General features: G+C 33.7%; 1 protein-coding gene across 2 annotated transcripts in view; it reads left to right on the forward strand.

Moving 5' to 3' along the window:
• Window positions 1–23027, forward strand: part of MMRN1 (multimerin 1) — a 75888-nt gene that overhangs the window by 24724 nt on the left and 28137 nt on the right. For both annotated transcript variants that reach the window (XM_011932660.1, XM_011932666.1), the window contains 3 exons: window positions 5951–6070; window positions 8592–8698; window positions 19762–19866. In XM_011932660.1, coding sequence (XP_011788050.1) covers window positions 5951–6070; window positions 8592–8698; window positions 19762–19866 — 332 coding nt within the window. The remainder of the gene's footprint in view (window positions 1–5950; window positions 6071–8591; window positions 8699–19761; window positions 19867–23027) is intronic.

The following is a 23027-nucleotide window of genomic DNA, read 5'->3' on the forward strand; positions in this document are numbered from 1 at the left end:
AAACATTTAGTCTCACGACAATCGTGTGAGGTAGATAATATTATTGTAGATGCTTTGTAGATGAGGAAGTCACCTTTGCCAGACAAAGTCATGGCTATAAATTGTGGAGTCAAGATCTAAAAGCAGGCCGGGCGCGGTGGCTCAAGCCTGTAATCCCAGCACTTTGGGAGGCCGAGACGGGGGGATCACGAGGTCAGGAGATCGAGACCATCCTGGCTAACACGGTGAAACCCCGTCTCTACTAAAAAAATACAAAAAACTAGCCGGGCGAGGTGGCGGGCGCCTGTAGTCCCAGCTACTCGGGAGGCTGAGGCAGGAGAATGGCGTAAACCCGGGAGGAGGAGCTTGCAGTGAGCTGAGATCCGGCCACTGCACTCCAGCCTGGGCGACAGAGCGAGACTCCGTCTCAAAAAAAAAAAGATCTAAAAGCAGATAGCCTGGCTCCAGCATCGAACTATGTTATGGGAAATTTTTCTTATGCAGGTGTGCCCACTACCCCCACCCCTCACCCTTGCCTAATTCAGGAATAAAAACAAACAAACAAAAAACTCTAGGCACAGAAATACACTCTCTTCTTTATTCGCCCCTATGTGTGGAGTTAAAAGAATAAAAATCTTGTCCAGCAGGCAGACCTTCATCATCAGAAATGACTTTCTAATTCTGACCTAGGAGGTGAAAAAAGGCATGTATTGATGACAGCTCTGATGTTGCCAGAAATGCCTCATTCCCCTCCTCCTTCCTTCTTTTCCCCTTTCCTGTTCTTTTGTCCTACTTTTTCATCCTTTGAGCTATTTCTTACTTTTTCTTCTTCAATTCTCTCTGATTTTGACAAGAGATATGCAAAATTATTATTTATCACTTTGTATGGCATTTTTTCAGTATGTATGTATTTATTTATTTTTATTATGGTAAAATATACATTAAAAATTTATATCCGTCTTTAAATGTACAATTCTGTGGCTTTAAGTATGTTCACATTGTTTTGCAGTCATCACTACCATCTATTTCCAGAACTTTTTCATCTTCCCAAACTGAATCTCTGTACCCATTAAATAATAACTTCCCATTGCACCCTCCTCACCGTCCCTGGCAATCACCATTCTATTTTCTGTCTCTATGAATTTAACCACTTAAGTACATCATATAAGTGAAACTGTACAATATTTGTCCTTTTGTGTCTTGTTTATTTTCATTTAGCATAGTGTTTTCAAGGTCCTTCCTTTTCAAAGGTTGAATAATACCCCATTTTGAGTGTGTTTGTGTATGTGATTTTCTTTTTCCACTAATTTGTCAATGGACATTAGAGTTGCCTCTACCTTTCTGTTATTGTGATACATGATATTTTAATGATGTTCTCAAATTAGGGTAGTGTGCTAGGGAGAACATGTACTCTGACTAGTGGTGCTATCTAAAATCTGTTCTATTTTTATTGACTTAGGACACATAATTTTGCTCAGGGACTTAATAATTGAACTGTTAAACCAAATGAGGCTTCAGTTGAATTTTTTCCCTGATTATTGACATCAATAAAAAAAGGTTTGTTAAGGTATAGTTGCCTTTAAAATTCTATTTTCCTCTTTAAACAAACTATTTTTTACTAAGCGATATTTTTTAAAAAGGGGGGGGATTATCCACATATGTCAGACTTACACAGTTGAGAATGAAATGAGCAGGTTTGATTTGCAAAAGTAGTAAACACTTATAAAAAAGTACAAGACTAACTTTTATATATTTAGCATATGTTTGTCCCACTTATTGAATTGGGTGGGGATTTTATCCCTATGGACTTCCGGAGTTTAGTGTAAAATGATGTACGACACTATTATTTCGTAATTTTGCCATTAGTAATGGTCAAACAGTTAAGTTTTGTTTGGACGTACTTCCATGCAATAATAATCTTATAATTAAGACAATAGTATTTTTCATGAGGTAAATTAGGAATAATATGAATGTTATTCTCTTATGAGGGATTAATATTGTTCTCTCTAAATTAAGTCCCACCAGAGACTTAGTTCTTCCCCTGAGGCATATATGAATTCATTATTATATGCATATGCTGTCATTTGCAAATTGTAGTCATCTTTAAGTACAAGGTAAAGAAATGGACATTTGTGATCTTATACTTTCTCAAGTCAGAGAGGCATGGGTGGGTTTGAGATCTTACACTTTCTCAAGTCAGAGAGGTATGGGTGGGTTTGTGATCTTATACTTTCTCAAGTCAGAGAGGCATGGGTGGGTATTAAGTGAGGTGTGAGGGCTTATTACTAGAGTCACCTGATAATCCTATTTCTTTGAGAGAATGTTAATTTTCAGAAGCAGTATGTCTGTCTTATCCTATTTTGTTTTCCTCTTGTTCCCCTTTAAATCTCTACATTCATGGGGATGGTGGGAAACGAAGGTCATTCAATCCATAAAGTCTCCCCCAGACACAAAATCTTCTCCAGCTTCTCAAAGAAAATTATACACCATTGGCTTGGTTTATGGTGGTGATTTTATTGGCTTACCTTGACTTCTAATGAACGTCCTCAGGACTTGGTATTTTCATACTATTGTAGCCACAGTTTATTAATATGAAAGTCTAAGTAGCTTCTTTTGAATTAGATGACAAGCAATCTATTCATTTGGGTTCTAAGGACTAGTATAACTGAATAATGTTAATTCTTAGATTATCCCTTTATTTCTTGGGAAAATGTTCTGTGCGGTCATTAATTAAAGCCATCTTCTTTGCTTCAGTCCCCTCTCACTCAGTTCAGGATAAGAACTGGTATGACTGGACCATTATTTAGTCAATTAATGGAAGTTTTTTACATTAGTCTTTTCACTAGTTTCCTGAAAGATTTGGTTTCTAAAATGTGAAAATCAAAAATACAGTAAACTGTTTATTTATGACGCCTTCTCTTAGTTCATTATCCACAAGTCTTTGAGTTTTAGGAATCATAATAGAATCCTTTCCCTTCTCTGTTTTATATGTTCAACAAGCTAGGCCTTTGCTCATAACCAAAGATGTCTGCTTTTCCCTAGAACAAACCTTTTACCTATTAACTTGAAAAATCCAAAGAATCAATACAAGCTTTTTTCAGTACATGTTGCTGCACAAAAGCAACAGAGTTATTACCCTGAAAGAGAATCCCAAATGTGGTCTGCTGGATGGAGGGTTTTGACCTCCTGGAAAACTAAATACTTCAAAGTAACTGCTCACCATCCACCATAATCTGTCTAGAAAGATAGAAAGGATTACTAGGTTTAAGCAAAATGTTTGTCTGGGATCATTGCATTTTCCTTTAAACTGCCCGTCACCATTTTACCATTCTTCATTTTCTGTTTTTAAACCTACATTTCCAGATAATTTGGTTTTAAAATTATATTTACATTTTTAACATCCCTTAATGAGCTTATTTCATTGGTAGCATAAACCTAATTACAAGTCACACCAGGGGCTCTTTTGCTGTGGATTGTTCTTCCAATTTACACTGGATCAAAGATTGCTGGGCCACGAGCAGTCTGCTGATCTGCTCCTTTGCCTCCTCAACTATTTTAGTCATGCGATTGTTTTAATATTTAGGATTTGAAAAGGCCTCTGCCAGGTGACACTATCATTTTGCCTCACAGAGAATGAATATATTTTTTTCTTTTCAAAGCCCTGAGCATGCAGTGACGGCGATCCTTGTGTTGTTTCTGCCCCACACTCCCACACTCCCTCCTCCACAGTCATTCAGAGAATGTTCATGTGACAATTTAATCGTGCTTCTGTTGAAGTTAGTCAGTCTCATAATTAGGATCTTCATTGCATTTGCATGAGGAATCTAGTTAATTTTTTAAAGATCCCTTTATTGTAGTCCTCTCAATTTCAAATCGTTTTATTTTTATTTCTTGCTTTTTCCAGTTCTTTGTTTTACGTTATTTTTGCCTCAACTGTTACCAGTGATTTAACAACATGTGCCAGCGTGTCTTCTTACTTCTTTGAGGGGCCTGAAATTTTAAACATCACATTCACAAGAACACAATAACTTCTATGGAGCTCAATTTATCTGCCTTAGATGAATGACAATGTGGAATGATTAAATCAAGCAATTAACGTGTCTTTTTTTTTTTTTCTTTTTATGTGTTGTTTTCTGGAATTTGCGTATGATGTACTTAAGTGAGGTTTTACTTTGTGTTTATCCTCCTGGAATTCATTGAGCTTCTTAGATATGAGGGTTGATTTTTTTTTTTTAAAAAAACACATTTAGAAAATTTTCCTTTTTTTTCTTCACATGTTTATTCTGCCTGATCTTAGGACCACTTCAGTTTTGCTCATTTATGTTTTTTAATTTTTTCTCTGTACTTCAGTTTGGCCAGTTTCTATTCCTTGTCTTCGAGTTTATTGGCCTTACTTTCCGAAGTGTCCAGACTTCAGTTAAGCACATCCAGTCCATTTTCAATTCATATATTATATACTTCTCGTTCTATTTAATGGTTAATTGTTTTAAAGTCATGGGTTGCTAATTCCAACATCTATGTCATCCTTGTTTTTTTTTTCTGTTTACTGGATTTTTACTCCATACACTGGTCCTATTTTGCTGCTTTTTCTCATATTTAGTTTTGTTTGCTTTTCATGCTGGGCACTGTGGATGCTATGTTATCAGTGTCTGGATTTTGTTGTTTGCAAGCACAAAATAGTATTCAGTCCAAGATTCAAGGGCACCCATATATTGACTTTTAAAATGATATTTCTCTCTGGCCCCCTCATTTTATTAATCTTTGCCACACTTTTTAACCACCCTAGTATCCCCAAACTCAGATCTCTATTTTCTTTACTTGGTGTCTTTTCTGGAATCCATCCTTCTGCAGTTTGAAAATTTCCCAGGCACAAAACTAGATTGAATGTGGAGCTAACATCACGTATTTTCCCTCAAGAATCATATCACTGCATTGTCTACTGCCCAACATCTGAAAACTGTGGCTTTATACATCTTGTCCAGATTTATAATTTTTTCCATAAAAAGGTGAATCTGATAGTTTATATAGCCAGGGGCAAAATTCTCTGAAATTTAAGTTTTTAGTTTTTTATGTGAAAAATTATAGTATAAGCTCATTTAACTCCTTATCTCAAGCTAAGACTTGTTGTGAAAATGCATAGAATTTGGAGATTAATTTGAGGAAAATTGACATATTTGCATTGGGTTTCTCATTAGTTAACATGATCCATTGGCTTTTTCTTTAAAGTTTTTCAATAAAGTTTAAAATTTTTACGTATTAAAGCTAACACTTCTTTTGCTGAATTTATTCTTAGGTATATTATTCTTGTTGTTATTTTTTGCTATTGTTAATAGTGTCTTTTTGAATTTGTTGTTGGTACAGAGAAATGTAACTGATCTTAACTTTGTGATTGAATTAATATAAATTAATCTTGTATTAACTCATAAACATTTATATTTAATTACATTGCTGAATTCTCTTTTTAATTATAATAATCTGCATCTAGACCATTTTGTATTTTGTTCAGTTACAATCATATCCACTGCAGCTAATAACAGTTCTTTCTCCTCTTTTTTGATTTTTAAACCATTTATTTACTTATTTACTTACGCTTTACTGCACATATTTTAAAGTAATGGACTCGGATCTGAGTTTTTTTTTAATCTCAGTACTAATATTAATACTTGCTACAAGAGCATTCTTGCATTTTGATTTATCTTGTAGCTGTACTCTGCAAGTTTCTCATTTTAGCTTTGATTTATTCTTTTCTTTATTTTGATCTTGTTAGTGTTTCCTTATAATTCCTGAGTACAGCAATGCAGTAATAAGTTATTTTCTCTTATATTTAAATATTTTAAAGCTAAATAGCAATCTTACAAAGTTTCTGATCTATAGTATGGCAAAAATAGTTGTTTGTCTGTGAAAATAATTTTGATGAAAAGAATTCTTTTTGACAACAGTTTTTTTCCCTAACAATTATGATCTTCCTTAGGAATTGGTGTGCTTATGTACACACTAGGTTATCTCCCACAGTGATATTGGACAACCAGGTCACTTATGTCCCAGGTGGGAGAGGACCTTGTGGCTGGACCGGTGGATCCTGTCCTCAAAGGTATGTAATAGTTCTTGAAAATAGCCACTGTTTTTGCACCATAATAAATTATAGCTGGGAATATATAATGTTAGTCATCCAAGGTACATAATAGATAACAGGGTCAGGGGATAGTCGTCGCATTATGCTTCAGTAAGTGAAAATGCAGACACTAATAATATTTGCCTCATATGGTCATTTTTAGAATCATTTGAGATCATGCAATAATATATTTAGCCTAGTGCCTTGTGCCTTGTGAACATTCAATAAATGTTAATTCTCATGCTTATTTCTATTTTTACTATCACTATTACTTTCACTATATAGCAAGTCAACAGTTCTGTCCTTTAATTGCTTATGAATTTCATGCACAATTTTGAAGATTTATTATTTTCTCTTCATGCTAGGTCAGAGACAAGTTTATAACTTGGTTCATATTCTAAAATTAGAAGAGCTTCTAGTTACAATTATGCATGGTAAAGCAGCTAAGTGAAGTTTTTCTTCTTGTATCTATTGTAATTAGCCATGTCATTTGATTATCATGTAAAAAAAATCTATGCTGTTGTCCTGAAAGATGGGGCTGAGTAATTGATAAATTCCTGAATTAATATAGTCACAGTAGCTCAGCTAGGGGTGTTTCCAAAGAGCCTGCAATAAAAACTCAAATTGTTATTCAGGCCATGATGGCTAATGTTATGCAAATTGTCATACAAATAACTCAGGCAATGAATCTGACACATGGCAATCTGGAACAGTGCACAATAAGGATACATAAAATCAAGGTGTTTCTCAGTCCCTTGAGGAATAGCTAAGGTTCACGGTCCAGAGAGCTAAGCACATCTTAGGGATTTGGGAGAGCTGAACTCTATTTTCAGCCCTTACTCCCTTTGTGACAATGTCCTTGCTAATATGAGACACAAAGAATGCATTGCTAATTCTTTAGTAATGAAAACCTGACCACAGTAGTCCCTAGCATTCTGCCCTTCTGGATTCAAGGTGAGCTCTTTTTATTTTTTTTTTCTTTTCTTCAAACAAACCGGTATTTATCTTTATTCTCGAATCTTATCTTTTTTATGCCTTCTGAGTGGGTCCATTCATTCGCTATTTTAATACTTATGTCATAATTGCTACTTTTTCTTTTATTATGTCTGAGCTACATGCAACAGATACTCAATTTGCCAAAGCAGGAATATTGACCCCAACAATAGTTCAACTAACTGCTTGAGCTCATCCTTACAAACTCTATATAGAGTCCCTTTCCAAATTGCTTTACTTCCTACTTAGCTTTAACTATGGGATTGTGGATGATATTTCACTAGACAGAAAGATTTAGTGAAACAAATGAGGGCAAATGATTAGCATGCTTTCACAAATGGAAAGGATCTTGTAACTCATTTTGCAACTGACAAACAGCCTCAGACATACTCGGTTACCTGTCATGTTATAGCAGAAACTGAAACCCAAGTCCCTAAAGGCCAGTCTATTATAATGTTACTGTTCCACATGTTGAGGGTTTACCCATGTGGATGACTGTTGTCTCCATATAGTTGTACGTGGCAAACTCCAGGATAATAACATGGGAGGCTAGCCCACAGCTCTACTCCTTTTAGATATGGGACTTTGAGCCAGTTATTTCATCTCTCTGTTCTTTTGGTTCCTCATCAGCAAATCAGGATAATAATAATGCCTTCATCATAAACTAATATGAAAATTAAGCAAGATAGTATGTACCCATTTTACAGACCCATTTGATAAATAGTAACTAAATATTAAAGTCACATGGGTAAGATTAATATGGTCACATTGTACTTATGACTTACAGTTACACACACGGAGCTCAGAATTTAGTAGCATTCACTAATTATGTTGATTGTTGTGTTGAACTGCTATAGTTTCCTTATTTCTCTTTTGTTGTTTTATGGTTTCATCTTAGAAATAAAATTTCCTCATATTACATCCCTTTTCTCTCTCTGTCCTTCTCTGTCTCTCTCAGAGAAATACTATATGACAAAAATAGTAGGTAGTATAATTTCAAAACTTTGATGATGAAAAATTCAATGGGAAAATGATAGTGGTTATCAAAATTTCAATTAGATCATGAATATCCAGTTGTTTCAAGTTGTTTGATACTGATCTGGAGGAAATATAGATCTTTTTAATTATAACAATATAGGAAATAATATGAATTGGAGTAGAATAAATTATCTCCATATAACTTTAAAATTGGAATGAAAATATGTTTTAACATTGATTTAGCTAAAAGTATTATCAAGAGAAAAGCTATAATATCTTTAGAAAGTCAATGACAACTATCAATTTAAAATACCAAATACCGTAACTACTACTGCTTTTTGTAATGTATTGAAAGAAACTTAAGTTAGGCAATAATATTGATAATGAATATTATGATTATAACAGCTAATACTAAATAAATGCTTGTTATATTGTAGGCATTTCCCCAAAAACTTTACATTTATTATTCCAACTGATAATTTAATGTGAAACAAATAATTGATTTCCCCCCAACTGCTCAACTCTCTAGATCTCAGAAGATATCCAATCCTATCTACAGGATGCAACATAAAATTGTCACCTCGTTGGATTGGAGGTGTTGTCCTGGATACAGTGGGCCGAAATGTCAGCTAAGAGGTATACTCTAATATTAGTAATCACAATTCTGAACAATAAGAAACTGATTCTATTGAAGAAAAGAATAATATTTCCCCCTTTGAACCAAGGTAAATTAACATGTAGCCAAATTCCTGGGACTGTTACTTTTCTAAGCTTTCTAATTTGGTAGCTTTTATAACACTCTGAAGTCTCATAAGCTATTCTCTAATTTCTCCCCTCATTTTTATGTTGGATTTATATGATGAGCAAATGGAAATCTGATGAAAGATCTTACTTATTCTTAACAACAAGCTATAGAGGCCTGCCTTATTAAAATATCAGGAATGCTAATTTTCAATTTTTAAATAAAGTATTATTAGAAGTGACTCAATATAAAAATAAGACTACTCTCTAATTTTGTTCCAGTTCAGTTATTTGAAATAATGTGCATATGAATGAAATTTAATATTAAAGGACATACAAAGTATGTCATGAATAATTCTCTCTTTTTCAAAATTCTAATGGAGCTATTTTTTTTTCAACCGAGGTTTTAAGGACTTTCTGGTGGCAAGGCTGATCAAACACATGGTAACCCGCTGTGGCCTAATAGCCATGTGACTATTATTTTGCTTTTGGCATTAAACAGGTTTCCTTTGAAAAATAAGATATGGCATCAGCATACATATTTTAAGTGAATGAATATTACAAGAAAGGCCATTAGCAGTGGTGGGGAATTCAATCAACAGTGTAAGAGACTGTGATTAAAAATTAATATAAGTGTGGATAAACCATTATGACTTACATTAAGAAAAAGCAAATTATAATACAAAAGCTCTAGGAATCCTGCATTTTAGTTAGGGATATCATTTATGGTTTTACTAGTCCATACAATGAGAATCTGCAGGCATATTTCACCATAATGCTATTTATTCTGGGTCTGGCCTGAATTTCGAAGATGTTATAAAAGTTCAGTTTATTTTTAGACTATAGAATGAATGTGCACTGCATTTATAACCAGGCAAAATAAACTTTTAAATAAAATGTAATCTTTGCTGAAAATATTTGGAAATAAAGAATTTAGCATATTCTAAAAAGGCCCAAATATGGCCCTGATTTCTGATTTCCATGAAGTACACGAATATACTCATAATGGTAAAACATATTTGTGTCTAGAGTTGGTGAGTGGTTAAAAGTTCTGAATAGTATTTAGAATTCTGTTTCTGAAATCTGTATTTATTTTCTTCTACAAGGAAGGATATCATGAGATTATTAATTCCATCATTATTTCTTGGTGATTCAAGTGTTTGTTTGCAGAGCACATTTCTAGAAATTTAGGATGTTATCACACATCCTATTGGTAGACACATGGGAGGGAAAAAATCTACAGATGAAACAATGTCATGGACTCTAGTTGATGAGAACTGCTGTTGCTCTGTGTTTCAGCCTTTTATACTTAGGAATCAATTCTTTATCACTATGGTGAACCACATACATGTAAGAAGAAAAAAACACCAGAATATCCCTGTAAATATAGACACAAGAAACAAAGACTAATTGACAGTTTCAAATACAGATTGTGTCCTGCCGTTCTCATTTTTCAAAGTATGATATGAAATATTTATGAGTTCAAGTAGTTTAGGGATTGTCTAACGGCACCTTATATCCTAATTGGAAGTAAGCTGTGGATAGGTTTTATACTAGATTTACAAATCATTGTATTGATTTCCAGTGACAAAAAATATACCAGAACAGTTCTGATTATGACCTTCTGTCATAACAGTGTAATTGGAACCACTCATAATTCAGGTATCTGCTGATTGATTAAGCTGTTATTGAAAGGCCTCTTTTCTATGGAAATCTACAATGGGAATAATGTTCCAATGGCAGATGTGCATATTGTGTCATGTTGTCATACAACCAATTCTAATATAGCTTTGATTCCAAAAGAACCCCCTGTTGCTCCCTAGTATACTTTGACCATTCTACTTTTCACTTTTAGTGCAGTTGTATTTTCAATAACTGAATTTTCTATTAGTGCAATTGATGCACTAGTTGTATTAGGAACTACTGTGTCCCTTTGTCCCTTGAACCTTCATTATTTCTCTCCTGGGGGGCTGTTTGCACACTTTCCCTTCTAATAGCTAACCAAATTGCAGTAGGAAGATCTTGTAAATATGCAAGAAATATCACCAGTTCAGGAATAAATTGGAGCTATTTGCAACTGTACTCTTTTTTACTTCTTCTCCTCCACTTTTGTACCCTTCTTTCCATTTCTTTCTTTTATAACCTTCTTTCTATTTCTTTGGGGATATAAATCCATCTTGAAACTGTTAGAAAGAGATGTGGTGACTCAGAATCCATGGGTGATTCTCTCTTTATTCCACAGTATGCTAATCTGCTACACATGTACTTCAGCTGCAACTCAGATAATCAAAATACTGGTAGCCACAGTTCTAGATTACCTTATAAAAATGTTCATCATATTATCAAAAGGAAACCAATTTAAAAGATCTAAATGAATAGAATCTTATATGGGGGAAAAAAGGAGCTTTAAGTCCAACATCAAAGTTATAGTTCTGGTATGTTTTCGTTTGTTATGTCATTTTCTTATTTTAAATATATATATTTGTACATAGTGAGGAATGAGTCATCAAAGACAGTTTGCACAGGGGTTTTGCCTTTAGAAAGGACCTAATTTTGTGATATGGTATTCAAGATACTTTTCAAAAAGTCAGCAGTAACATACACTTAAACCTGTTTTATAAAATTTGCAATAATGCTCTTTTCCAGTAGATGTCTCTAAAATATTCTGAAGTGGAACAAGGAAAGCGTGACTTACTTTAATGACACAAAGGGCAATGATTTAAATACAAATAATGTTAGATTACAGAGGACGAAGAAAACTTCTTTGCAAATCTGTTTTTAAAAATACAGTGGCTTTAATCATCAGATCCTTTATAGAAAAAAGGTATCTTATAACATTCTGTTTTGTACTACAGATATTATGAATGCTGACAAAATGTGAGCATGTACAAGTGCTGAAATAAACTGGCCCCTACCATATGTTATGAATATATAACAAATATTTGGTTTTACAAATGCTGTGAAATCATGCAATAAATTATATAAGAGCTGCTGTAACTAACATTTGAATATGGGGCTCCTCCAGCAGGAGGATTGTAAAATGCATTCACTGTAGTTTTGCATGTCTTTCTTCCCAGCAGTAGCAAATGCTTTCTTCTTTGAGAAAGAACATTACCTCCTCTAAGCATCTTTCACAATAAAATTATGATGCATTTAGTGAAGAACACTGTGTACCATAAGTGGTTGTTGCACCAAACTGCCTGCTTCAATTTAACTAGTAAATCTCAGTAAAGCTTAATATGTACACCGAACATTCACCATGCCAGTATTCACTTGATATTGATGGATCAGCTGGAAATCTGTCTCCTCAAGCCACACAGGAAGGTTTTCTGGTTCTGAGTGGGAGAGAGCAAACATCCTCATTACTGAGTTGCCATTAATGACTTCCTCCATATGGTTGAAAGGCCTGAAAGGAAAACAACTACAAAATAATGCAAATAAAACCCGTCTAATTAAAAAAAAAAAAGGATCTAGTAAGGAAGCTGTTGCTCCTGCTGTAGACACTTGCAGACCTTACTTCTGTAAGTCCTTGATCCATCAAGGTCAGGGCTTCCATTGCAAGGGGATAAAAAAGAGAATAATTGTGCTGGGAGAAAAGCAAAAAGGAATCCAACTTAAAAAATATATTGCATTTAAAAAAAATCTGAAGTGCACAAACATCTTTACAAATTTAGTTGACTGAAATAAATGTCCTCTGTCCCTGTGCTTATCGCTTAGAAGGGAACAAGAAAAAGAAACTTAGAAATCTGTCCTGTAAGAAACAAAGCAAAGATCTGTGTCAAGTGAAAGATAGATTGCTTGGAAAACCTAGAATCTGTGGCAGTCCTTGTGGTAGAGAATACATTTGGGAAGACAGAAAGATTGCTAAATGAAAAAACAAAAGAGCATCAATCAACGAGGCTCTTTATCACAGGAGAGTAACTGACTCCACTGTTGGAGATCCTATCAGCTCTTTGCTGTGGCTGGTTAAATCCCGTGTAATAAATTGGGATGAATGGAAGTATTGAACTCCAGTCAATAAACAGAGGTAGGGAAAGATAACATAAACTCTTGAATTTGTAAAACAGGCATTTCAAGTTTTCAACAGCCTTGGCAGGGACTCCATCTAATGAATTCCGGAGCAAAGAGATTCATGTGACAATTGGATCTCAAGGATCTTTGTGTGATACTTAATAGTTGTTTCTTTTATTCAGGAGTACAGTTTTCTCACTTAGACTCTAAAAAAAAAAAAGGGTTTAACAATATTGCTAAGAGCAAATGGGAAGCTTTATGAACATGCACATATATACATACAATTACATTAATTTTTGGAATTTAATACTATAAAATACTTCATAATCACATTTTCTTTCAAATTAATGATCTTGAAACTATAAAATATGAAAAAAGCTTAATTTCTCTCATTTTACATATATTATTTTCATATACTGAGGAATGAATCATCAAATTTTAGTGTACAGGAAAACTAGATTTTTACTTGATACCTCTATATATGTTTTTTTATCTCTTTCAATTGCTTTTTTTTTCTATCTGACAACTTTTTAATTTACTCTCTCCTCTCCCTCTTGTCACTGATTTTAAAGATTTTTCTCATGTTTTTGGTTACTATTTTCAATATATTGATTATCTCCCACATATCACTGTCTATTCCCTCTTTTAATGTAATAGCATTTTTCAAGATCACATGAAAGATATATATCTCAAAATCTTTTGACCCTCAGGTCAATAGAAAATTAAACTTTGATGCTCTTCATTTGCCTCTTTTCTATTCTTGACACTTTACCTCTCACCTAGGTAAATTTTTATTTCTTGAGCATTCAGGATCTTTCCTAGACTGGGTACACAGAAGGAACTATATATTGATGAAGTGCTCCTACTGAAATCTCAAATAGGATCCTAGAAGAGTTAAAATACCGCCAACGCATCCTTGTGTGTGTGTGTGTGTGTGTGTGTGTGAGAGAGAGAGAGAGAGAGAGAGAGAGAGAGAGAGACCTTGCCCTTGCTTCCCAGTCCTTGAAGGATGTTAAGTAAAACATTATGTTATAATCTTCATATTAAATATGCAGCATGTAATACTTTGTAAGAAGTAAAATGAAAAGAACTGACTAAAATTCCATTATAAAATGCAACTTAAAATAACATGTCACTATTTATAATAAAGCTTTACCAAAGTATTTTGAACCCCGGAAATAAATCCTGTGTAAAATGCTTTTGTGATTTGTATTGAGATCTCTCCACTTCAGGATCGTGAGCACCCAAACCAATCTGCCTTTTGATTATGATAATTGTTGGGAAGGGGCAGCAGTCACAGTCAATATTGTATATAAATCAAAAATTAAGAATGCATTACTTTTTATTTTCTTAAATTAAAGCATTGTGTATAACACAATCTAAAACTACAGACCAAGTAAGAAAGTAAGATAAATCATACCAAAAATCACTTGTATCATTCTAATAATTTCTAAGCAATTTATTGATTTCTACAAATTATATTGGTGTGGTCTTTTGCCATGGATAATACCAGCTAAATGATGTCCTTGTCAGAGAGATAATTTAATATAGGGAACTCTCTCAACCTCCTTTAATGACTTACCCATCAGATTTAGAGAAACTGGGTGACATGAGGTCTCAATAAGTTTGTAATTTCTATTAACATCAGTTAAATTATCCTCCTGCTGAATTATCTGTTGGGCTTTCCTGAATAAAAAGTGATTGCATTCAATTTTTATCAGCACGTGAATACTGTGTGTATTTTTGAAATTTACTATCTTTACTATTAACTAAATCATGAAAATTCTTATATAAATATCCTATTTAATTAGTTTATAGAGCTTTGTAAATGTCATTAGGTTAAATTCATCTGGCAGCATAAATCAAGGAATATTTATTGCATTTTTTTAGTTTTGTCATATAAATTTTATTTTCAAACAATTTATTAGAAAATCTTTTCTTTATATAATTGGTCTTTTACTAATTTTTGTTTCAAATAGTATATGTACATCTATATATTTCAATTAATATATATTCATTTAAAATAGAATATATATGTTTCAAATGTATATTTACAGAATACATGAAATCTTTATATCTATACTATCTTTGATCAGTTTTTTTAATTGTCTCCAGTTTAACAAGGGGAATTTTCTTTTCTTGTAAAGCTGAAAAAGGATTGGCATTTCTGTTAGTGTGTCATCTCTGAAAATCAGTTCTTTTTTTAAAAAGTCTATTTTCCAAATGTTAAATTTCACAATTTATATGAAAGTGAATTCGTAGGGCTTGATGTAATTTAAAAAATGCCTTTTTAGCTGTAACATCACAGGCTATCTTTGAAGTCCAAATATTCTTCCAATTTTTATTATTTTAATTTTTAGCATATACTCTTGCTTTCCTTCTGTCTTTCCATCTTTCTCTCTCCCTCTAGTCTATTTTTATTGTCTCTTCTCTATTTGATATATAGTAGTAAGTGTGAAATTCATCTAGAAAAGATTTCAAGTATTTACTTGATAACACATTATACTTTCAGTCAGAAATATTTGAATACAATAACTTAGAGTGACAAAATTTAAAAAAAAAACAGAAGTCTATCTAAAATTTTGCCTGGAATTCCTGGTTTACTTTTTCACTATTATTGCACTGGCTTCACCTATCTAAATAAATAAATTTTCACATACACAAATTTCGTGGAAAATTCCTTTCTCGAGTGTTAATATGTATTACTACATTACTAATGTAGTATTAAAGATACTTTTCCTTCTAATTTACTGAGATTAAAAAAATTAACTGCTTTAAAATTCTTGATTTTTACATTTTAGTAAAATTATGAAAATACTTGTATATGAAAGAATTCAAGTTTCATTAATAATACTTTTATATTTTATGAAGTTGACTTTTAAGTTTTCTAAGAAGTTGTCTTACAAAAAGCAGTATCATAAAACTGATTTGTAATGATATTCCTAGATCAGAATTATTATATTAGGTAAATTCTATAATATTTTTCTTTTCTAAAATGCTCTATTATTTTTATGCTCTTATTATTTTAAAAAATAAATAATTTAAAATTCTGATTTTTTCTAAATATTTTATTTATTTTATGGGCACTTTATTAACATCTGATAAAGTATTTTTAAAGTTTTTTACTTCAATTGATTTCATTGAAAAATTTTATTATTAAGAATACTTATTTCATGAGACTAATTTCATAACATTCTTTAATATTTTCTTCTTCATGATTCATGATTGCAAATGATGTTTACCATAATGGGTAAATGCCATTATGATGAAAAATGAGTCTAGCAATTTTATTTCTATGTTATACAAATTTGTATGATTGTTTGAATCCAACATTTACCTAGCAAGAAAAAATAGTCTACCAATATTGAAAATCAAGTTGATTTTCATTCCAGAAATGTAGCTTATTTATTTAATATTGAATTTATTTTTTATAATTATTTGGTATTATTTAGATGTTGTACATATTAAAAGATGTTCCAGACTAACTGAGTTTGGCACAGTATCATTACCTAATTTACGACTAGGTTCCTAAATGATACAATTTTTGTTTTATTCTCAGATTCAAAAAATTCATACTCATGATACCTGAAACAAATGCTTTTAAAATTTGGCTAAACTTTTGTTTCTTTTTCAGCATCTTCAATAATTTACTACAAACTTCTGGACTATAATTATCAAATAACTATGCATTTAGAACAATTAGCACATACTAATAAGTAAAATAAATTGAGCACCAAACGATTTGGAAGTTCTAGCAAATACATAAATCATAAGTAATGATAAACTGTTCATTCTACTAAAACACTGACTGTTTCACAGAATCTATGCAGTGCCTGACATCCGTCCAACAAAATGCTAATTTTGAAAAATAGTTTTCAGATGTTGCCACAGTAGGAATTCCATTCATCACATATCCTACAAAATACATCCTTTATCATGTATCCATGATTAACTTGTAATTAGTTAATATTATAATTGGTGTAACTCAGCTTGTCAGTTATTGGACTTTAGCATTATATATTTGCCAACAGTTGTGGCTTTATTATATTTCAATATTTTAACAATTGGCCGACCACATTGCTACATACTGGCAAAACACAATCATGGAGTTGGGGAATGTGCAATGTTGCTACATGGGAGTAAGGAGCAACAGTCTGGCTTTTGAGTGGAAAGCGATTTTATTTCTGAGACATTCTAAAATTGTCATTGGGCTGTAGATTTGATTGCTGTGAAGGCAGCACAAACACCCTTCATATGCTTCCATGCTTAGCAGTGCCTCTTTAGGGATCTTGCGCTATAACAATAGAAAGAATGGCAATGTCTACATGAGGAAATCAGGAAGCTGTGAAACGCACCTTCCACCCCCATCCCACTTCACTCACTCTTTGAGGAATGGTATGAGACTCAAGGTTTTCATTTCTTAAACTTTATTAAATCATGTCTTCAACACATGCCTTTGTTATTAACAGGAATGCTATTTAAAAGTCTATGAAGATTGATTTCTGGATTGCAATTTTAGTATTAATATATCTAGTATTTTCTGCATTATAACAATGAATTTCCCTCTTAGAAGTAGAAAGCTTAGGAATTTGTTCTAAATTAGTGTTCCTAACCAGGGCCATACATAGAAATCACCCGTAGAGTTTTTTCTTTTGTTTTGTTTTGTTTTTTAATACGCACATATCCCATTCCCCAAAATAGATCTACTGAATGAGAATCTCAGGTGAGGGAGTGAAAAGAACATGGACACTTAATGTTTCAAAGTATACAGGAACTTCTGATTTCCATCCATGAGAAAAAAAAGTTTCTAATGGGATGTAAAGAAATACGTGTTATAATAAAAGTTAATGATAGAAAAGGAAATTTGAAGAGTAACCTTGTTTGTATACCACAAAACAATATTATCTTTGTTTATATAATTATGCTTCCCTTCCTAACAAAGTATCCACAGCCTACTGAGTAATGGTACTACCTTCAAATGCACCAGCTCTTTTTGTTCCTATGATCTAGCCAAAAATGTAAGCAGCAAATAAATGAAAAGATCATTGTTCACCCTGTTAAATTCACCTGTTCTTACTGCTATAAATACTTATAAGCTTGTATCCTTAACACTCATATTTAAATTAGTAGGTCCAAGGTGGGGTTCTAGAAGTTCTACCGCCAAAAGTTTCCAGGTGATGCTCATACTGCTGATTAAGGAACCCCAGTCTAAGAACCATTGCTTTACTCTCTAATTATACTCTTGGATGGATTTACATTTAAGCTGCCAGAATAAAAGGCCTTATTACACCATTTAAGAAGGAATCATGATTAAAAATTTATGCAATGATTAAATGGTTGTATCTATGTGAATTAGTTTAAACTTACACTATAATAATCTTATTGCTAGGTCTTAGAAGAAGATTTACACTTTTCCCCACCCACTCCATCCCCTAAATAATTACACTCTTTCCCAAGCTGCAGATTGCCTTTGTCCACCAGATAAGTCAACAATTACACAGGACTTTATAGAATACAGTGGAGGAAATGAAAATCAAAAAGAAACAGCATCAAAACAAAAATATTGGACATGAATGGAAATTCATTAATTTAGCTCAATGCCCTGAAGAAAAACAATGCAAAATTCAATCTAACAATAGAGACTCAAAGTAATGTCAAATATACTTCCTGTGGAGTAGAGAAGCTTAAGTATTATAGTCACGGCCACATATGGCTTAGGGAGCATAATTAACATGTGCCAGAGATGCAGAGTTCATTGGTTCATAAATTCACATGGGAAGAAGCCCAGCCAGACACAAAACACTTGTTTCCTCATGTCTGACATGCAGATTTTAATGGATAAATTTGTTCATTAGAAGTCTGTAAATTAAAGCCACATTATTTGATGGTCTCAATATTTTATTTTATTTATTTTTATTTTAATTATTTATTGATTGATTTATTAGCAGAGTCCTGCTCTATCCCCCAGGCTGGAGTGCAGTGGTGCCATCTCGGCTCACTGCAACCTCTGCCTCCCGGGTTTAATTGATTCTCCTGCCTCAGCCTCCTGAGTAGCTGGAATTACAAGCACCCACCACCACACCAGACTAATTTTGTATTTTTAGTAGAGACGGGCTTTCACTATGTTGGCCAGGTGGGTCTTGAAGTCTGACCTCAAGTGATCCACCTGCCTCGGCCTCCCAAAAGTGCTGTGATTACAGGCGTTAGCCACCACACCTGCCCTGTTGTCAATATTTTAAATAGTTGATTTCTCTAAACTGTTTTCCCCAATGAAAAACTATATTGCCATTTAACATATTACTTGAGTCATGTTAAATTCTTCAATAGAGTTGATTTATTTTACGAGAATTTCTATTTAATGAAATTTCACTGACTTTACCAGTTGATTTGCTTGAAATATGCCTACAATAGTTTACTTTTATTTTTAGTCCAGTTTGAGACTATAAAAATCTGGAAACAATCCATTTAAGTGGCACTATTAATGAAATAGCTATTTTTATTTTAGTAAGGAACCTGTAGCTCTCCCTGTTATCCAAGTAGACATCAGTTGGAAATTGCCTTGTTAAACAATCAGCCTTTGTGGCAGTCCACTTATAAAACCGTTATAGCTTTTAACACAGCGGATTTTAAAATCCCCTCAATTAGGCAGGCAGTATACACCTGCTAGTTTATACAGCTCCCGCAAACTACCATCCATTTTCATGGAAAGGAGGCCTGAATAATTTCATTTTTTTTCCAAGCAGAATTAGAGACCTCCATTTCCCACTCCAATGTGGTGTCACATTGCCCTGTGGTTGGGGGCGGAGCAGCTTACTCTGCAATCATCCCCGACCATCATGCTTCAGTACACGGGAAAATGAATGTCAGCCACATTATTGTTCAGGACTGGAAAAAATGAGGCCGCCCCAGCGCTTAACTGTCTCTGTTCTCTTTCTGCTTCATTTTAGCCCAGGAACAGCAACATTTGATACACACCAACCAGGCTGAAAGTCATACAGCTGTTGGCAGAGGAGTAGCTGAGCAGCAGCAGCAGCAAGACTGTGGTGACCCAGGTCATAGACTGTAATTGCTATCATCTCTAACCCAATTATTGCCAGTGCTATTTATTACAACTTCTAAGCAAGAAATCTCTCAGCTGTCAAATGATTGATGGTGACACATTAGCATACTTCTCAATCCTTTTCTACTGGTGCTGGATGTTGGGAGAAATTGTGGATAAGTTGTAATAGGTACTGAAAAGACCATGTATAATTATTGAAGCTTTGTGTGCAAACACAAAAGGAATAAAAATGCTATGATATTAGGTTGTAAGGAAACCACGGGTTTCCAAAACAAGACCAAACTTTCGTTCTCCAAAGAGTGCCATTATGGAAGACCCTTGACATGGAAGGAACAACGTATTATTTTAAGGGATCTAAGAAGGCTCTCTTCCATTCATTGAGAAGAGATCGCTTAACAGGTGTTGATCCCTAAGAAACGAAATTATGACTAAGAATCAGCAAGAACCTCCTGCTGATCCAAAGCTGGCATGTCACGTTTTTCCATCTTTCTAATTAAGTTTTTGCCATTTCTTTTAAGCTAAACTTTAGCTCTTACAAACATAAGGTTGGTTGCTGCTAAAAATATCTATTCACTGTGTTTGGCATGGATCTAGGCATACAAAACAAGGCATTCAATTAAGAAATGTGACTTAAAGGGCTGTCTTTAAGAACGCAGCTGAATATCCCCTAATAATGGTATTGTAATTTTTTAAGGGATTGAAATTCAGTATCTTTATAAAAGACCATAACATTCTTGAATTACTGCAATACATGTGTAAAGGGATAGACAGTGTTATTGCTATATAAAGTGATTTAAACTAAATTATATGTCTCTTTATCCTTGATTAATGAATACCTCAGTAAACAATAAAATTCTCAGAACACAGTTACAACGACATACATATATACAGCTGCATATTTTTAATGTTGAGGTATTGAATTTGGAAGCAGAAGATGAGCCATCAGCTCTGTAACTGCGAGCAAGTTATTTTGGTTTTCTGTCCCTTTGTTTCTTTTTGAGAGTGTAACAGTAATTCTTTGAAATAATTTTTTTAAAACAGAAAATTCTGAGAAAAGTTAAAACATTTTAGAAAAAGAAGCTATTATAATACTTTTTACAAATTTCTACACTTAGTCTTAACATTCAAGTTGCCATTTGCTATATGAATATAGGCTTATATTTTCAAATGTATTAGTGCAAACATAGTTTATTTGAATTACCTTCAAGTCTATCATGAAACTTAAGTGATTTTAAGTATATATATATATTTGATTTTTAATTAAAAGTTTAAGTGGTTTTAGGCCAGGCACAGTAGCTCATGCCTATAATCCCAGCACTTTGGGAGGCTGAGGGGGGTGGATCATGAGGTCAGAAGATGAAAAACATCTTAGCCTACATGGTGAAACCCTGTCTCTACTAAAATAAAAAAAGTTAGCCAGGCATGGTGGTGCCCTCCTGTAGTCCCAGCTACTTGGGAGGCTGAGGCAGGAGAATCTCTTGAACCCGGGAGGCAGAGATTGCAGTGAGCCGAGAGCATGCTACTGCACTACGGCCTGGCGACAGAGCGAGACTCGGTCTCAAAAATAAAAAACAAAAAATAAAAAATTAAGTGGTTTTAAATACATATAATTAATTCTTAATTTTTGTGGGTACATAGTAGGTGTATATATTGTTTTGATACAGGTACACAATGTGTAATAATCACATAATTCAGAATGAGGTATCCAGCCCCTCAAGCATTTATCCTTTCGGTTACAAACAATCCAATTATATTCTCTTAGTTATTTTAAAATGTACAATTAAATTATTATTGACTATAGTCACAACATTGTGCTATTAAATAGTAGGTCTTATTCATTCTTTCTTTTGCTATTCTTTTTTATTTTTATTTATTTATTTATTTACTTAATTTTTTTTTAGAGATAGGGTCTCTCTGTGTCACCCAGGCAGGAGTACAGTGGAGTGATCATGCATCACTGCAGCCTTCATCTCCAGAGCTCAACCAGTCCTCCTGCCTCAGGTGCCCAAACAGCTGGGACTACAGGCGTGTGCCACCAAGCCTGGTTAATTTTTTTTTTTCTTTGTAGAGATGAGGTTTAGCCATGTTGCCCAGGCTAGTCTTGAATCTCTGGGCCAAAGCAGTCCACCTGCCTCAGCCTCCCAAAGTGCTAGGACTACAGCTGTGAGCCACTTTGCCCAGCCTCTAACAAAATTTTTATACCCAAATAAAAAACAAATTTTTATTTATATATTTTTTAAAAATACATATATATACACACATATATATTTAATTTTTAATTAAACATTTAAATGGTTTTAGGCTGGGTGTGGTGGCTCACACCTGTAATCCCAGCACTTTGGGAGGCCAAGGCGGGTCGATCACAAGGTCAGGAGATCAAGAACATCCTGGCCAATATCCTGAAATCCCGTCTCTACTAAATTAGCTGCATGTGGTGGTACACACCTGTAGTCCCAGCTACTTGGGAGGCTGAGGCAGGGGAATCACTTGCACCTGGGAGATGGACCACTCTCCAATCAGCCATTATCCTTCCCAGCCTCTGATAACCATCCTTCTACTCTTTATCTCCTTGAGTTCAATTGTTTTGATGTTTAGATCCCACAAATATGTGAGAACATGTGATATTTGTCTTTCTGTTCCTGGCTTATTTCCCTTAGCATAATGATCTCCAGTTCCATCCATGTTGTTGCTTTGTTTTTTATGGCTGAATAATACTCCATTGTGCATATATACCACATTTTCATTATCCATTCATCTGTTGATGGTCACATATGTTTCTTCCATATCTTGGCTATTGCGAATAGTGCTGCAATATACATGGGAGTGTGGATACCTCTTGGATATACTGATTTCCTTTCTTTTGTGTATTTACCTAGCAGTGGGATTGCTAGATCATATGGTATCTCTTTTTTTAGTTTTTGAGGAACTTCCAAACTCTTCTCCATAATGGTTGTACTGATTTCCATTCCTATGAACAGGATATGGCAGTTCCCTTTTCTCCACATCCTGGTCAGCATTTGTTATTTCCTATCTTTTGGATATAAGTCATTTTAACTGAGGTGAGGTGATATCACATAGTAGTTTTGGTTTGAGTTTCTCTGATGATCAGTTATGCTAAGCACCTTTTTATATGCCTGTCTGCCATTTGTGTGT

Source organism: Colobus angolensis, unplaced genomic scaffold (genome assembly GCF_000951035.1).
Source record: "Colobus angolensis palliatus isolate OR3802 unplaced genomic scaffold, Cang.pa_1.0 Scaffold123, whole genome shotgun sequence".
NCBI lineage: Eukaryota > Metazoa > Chordata > Mammalia > Primates > Cercopithecidae > Colobus > Colobus angolensis.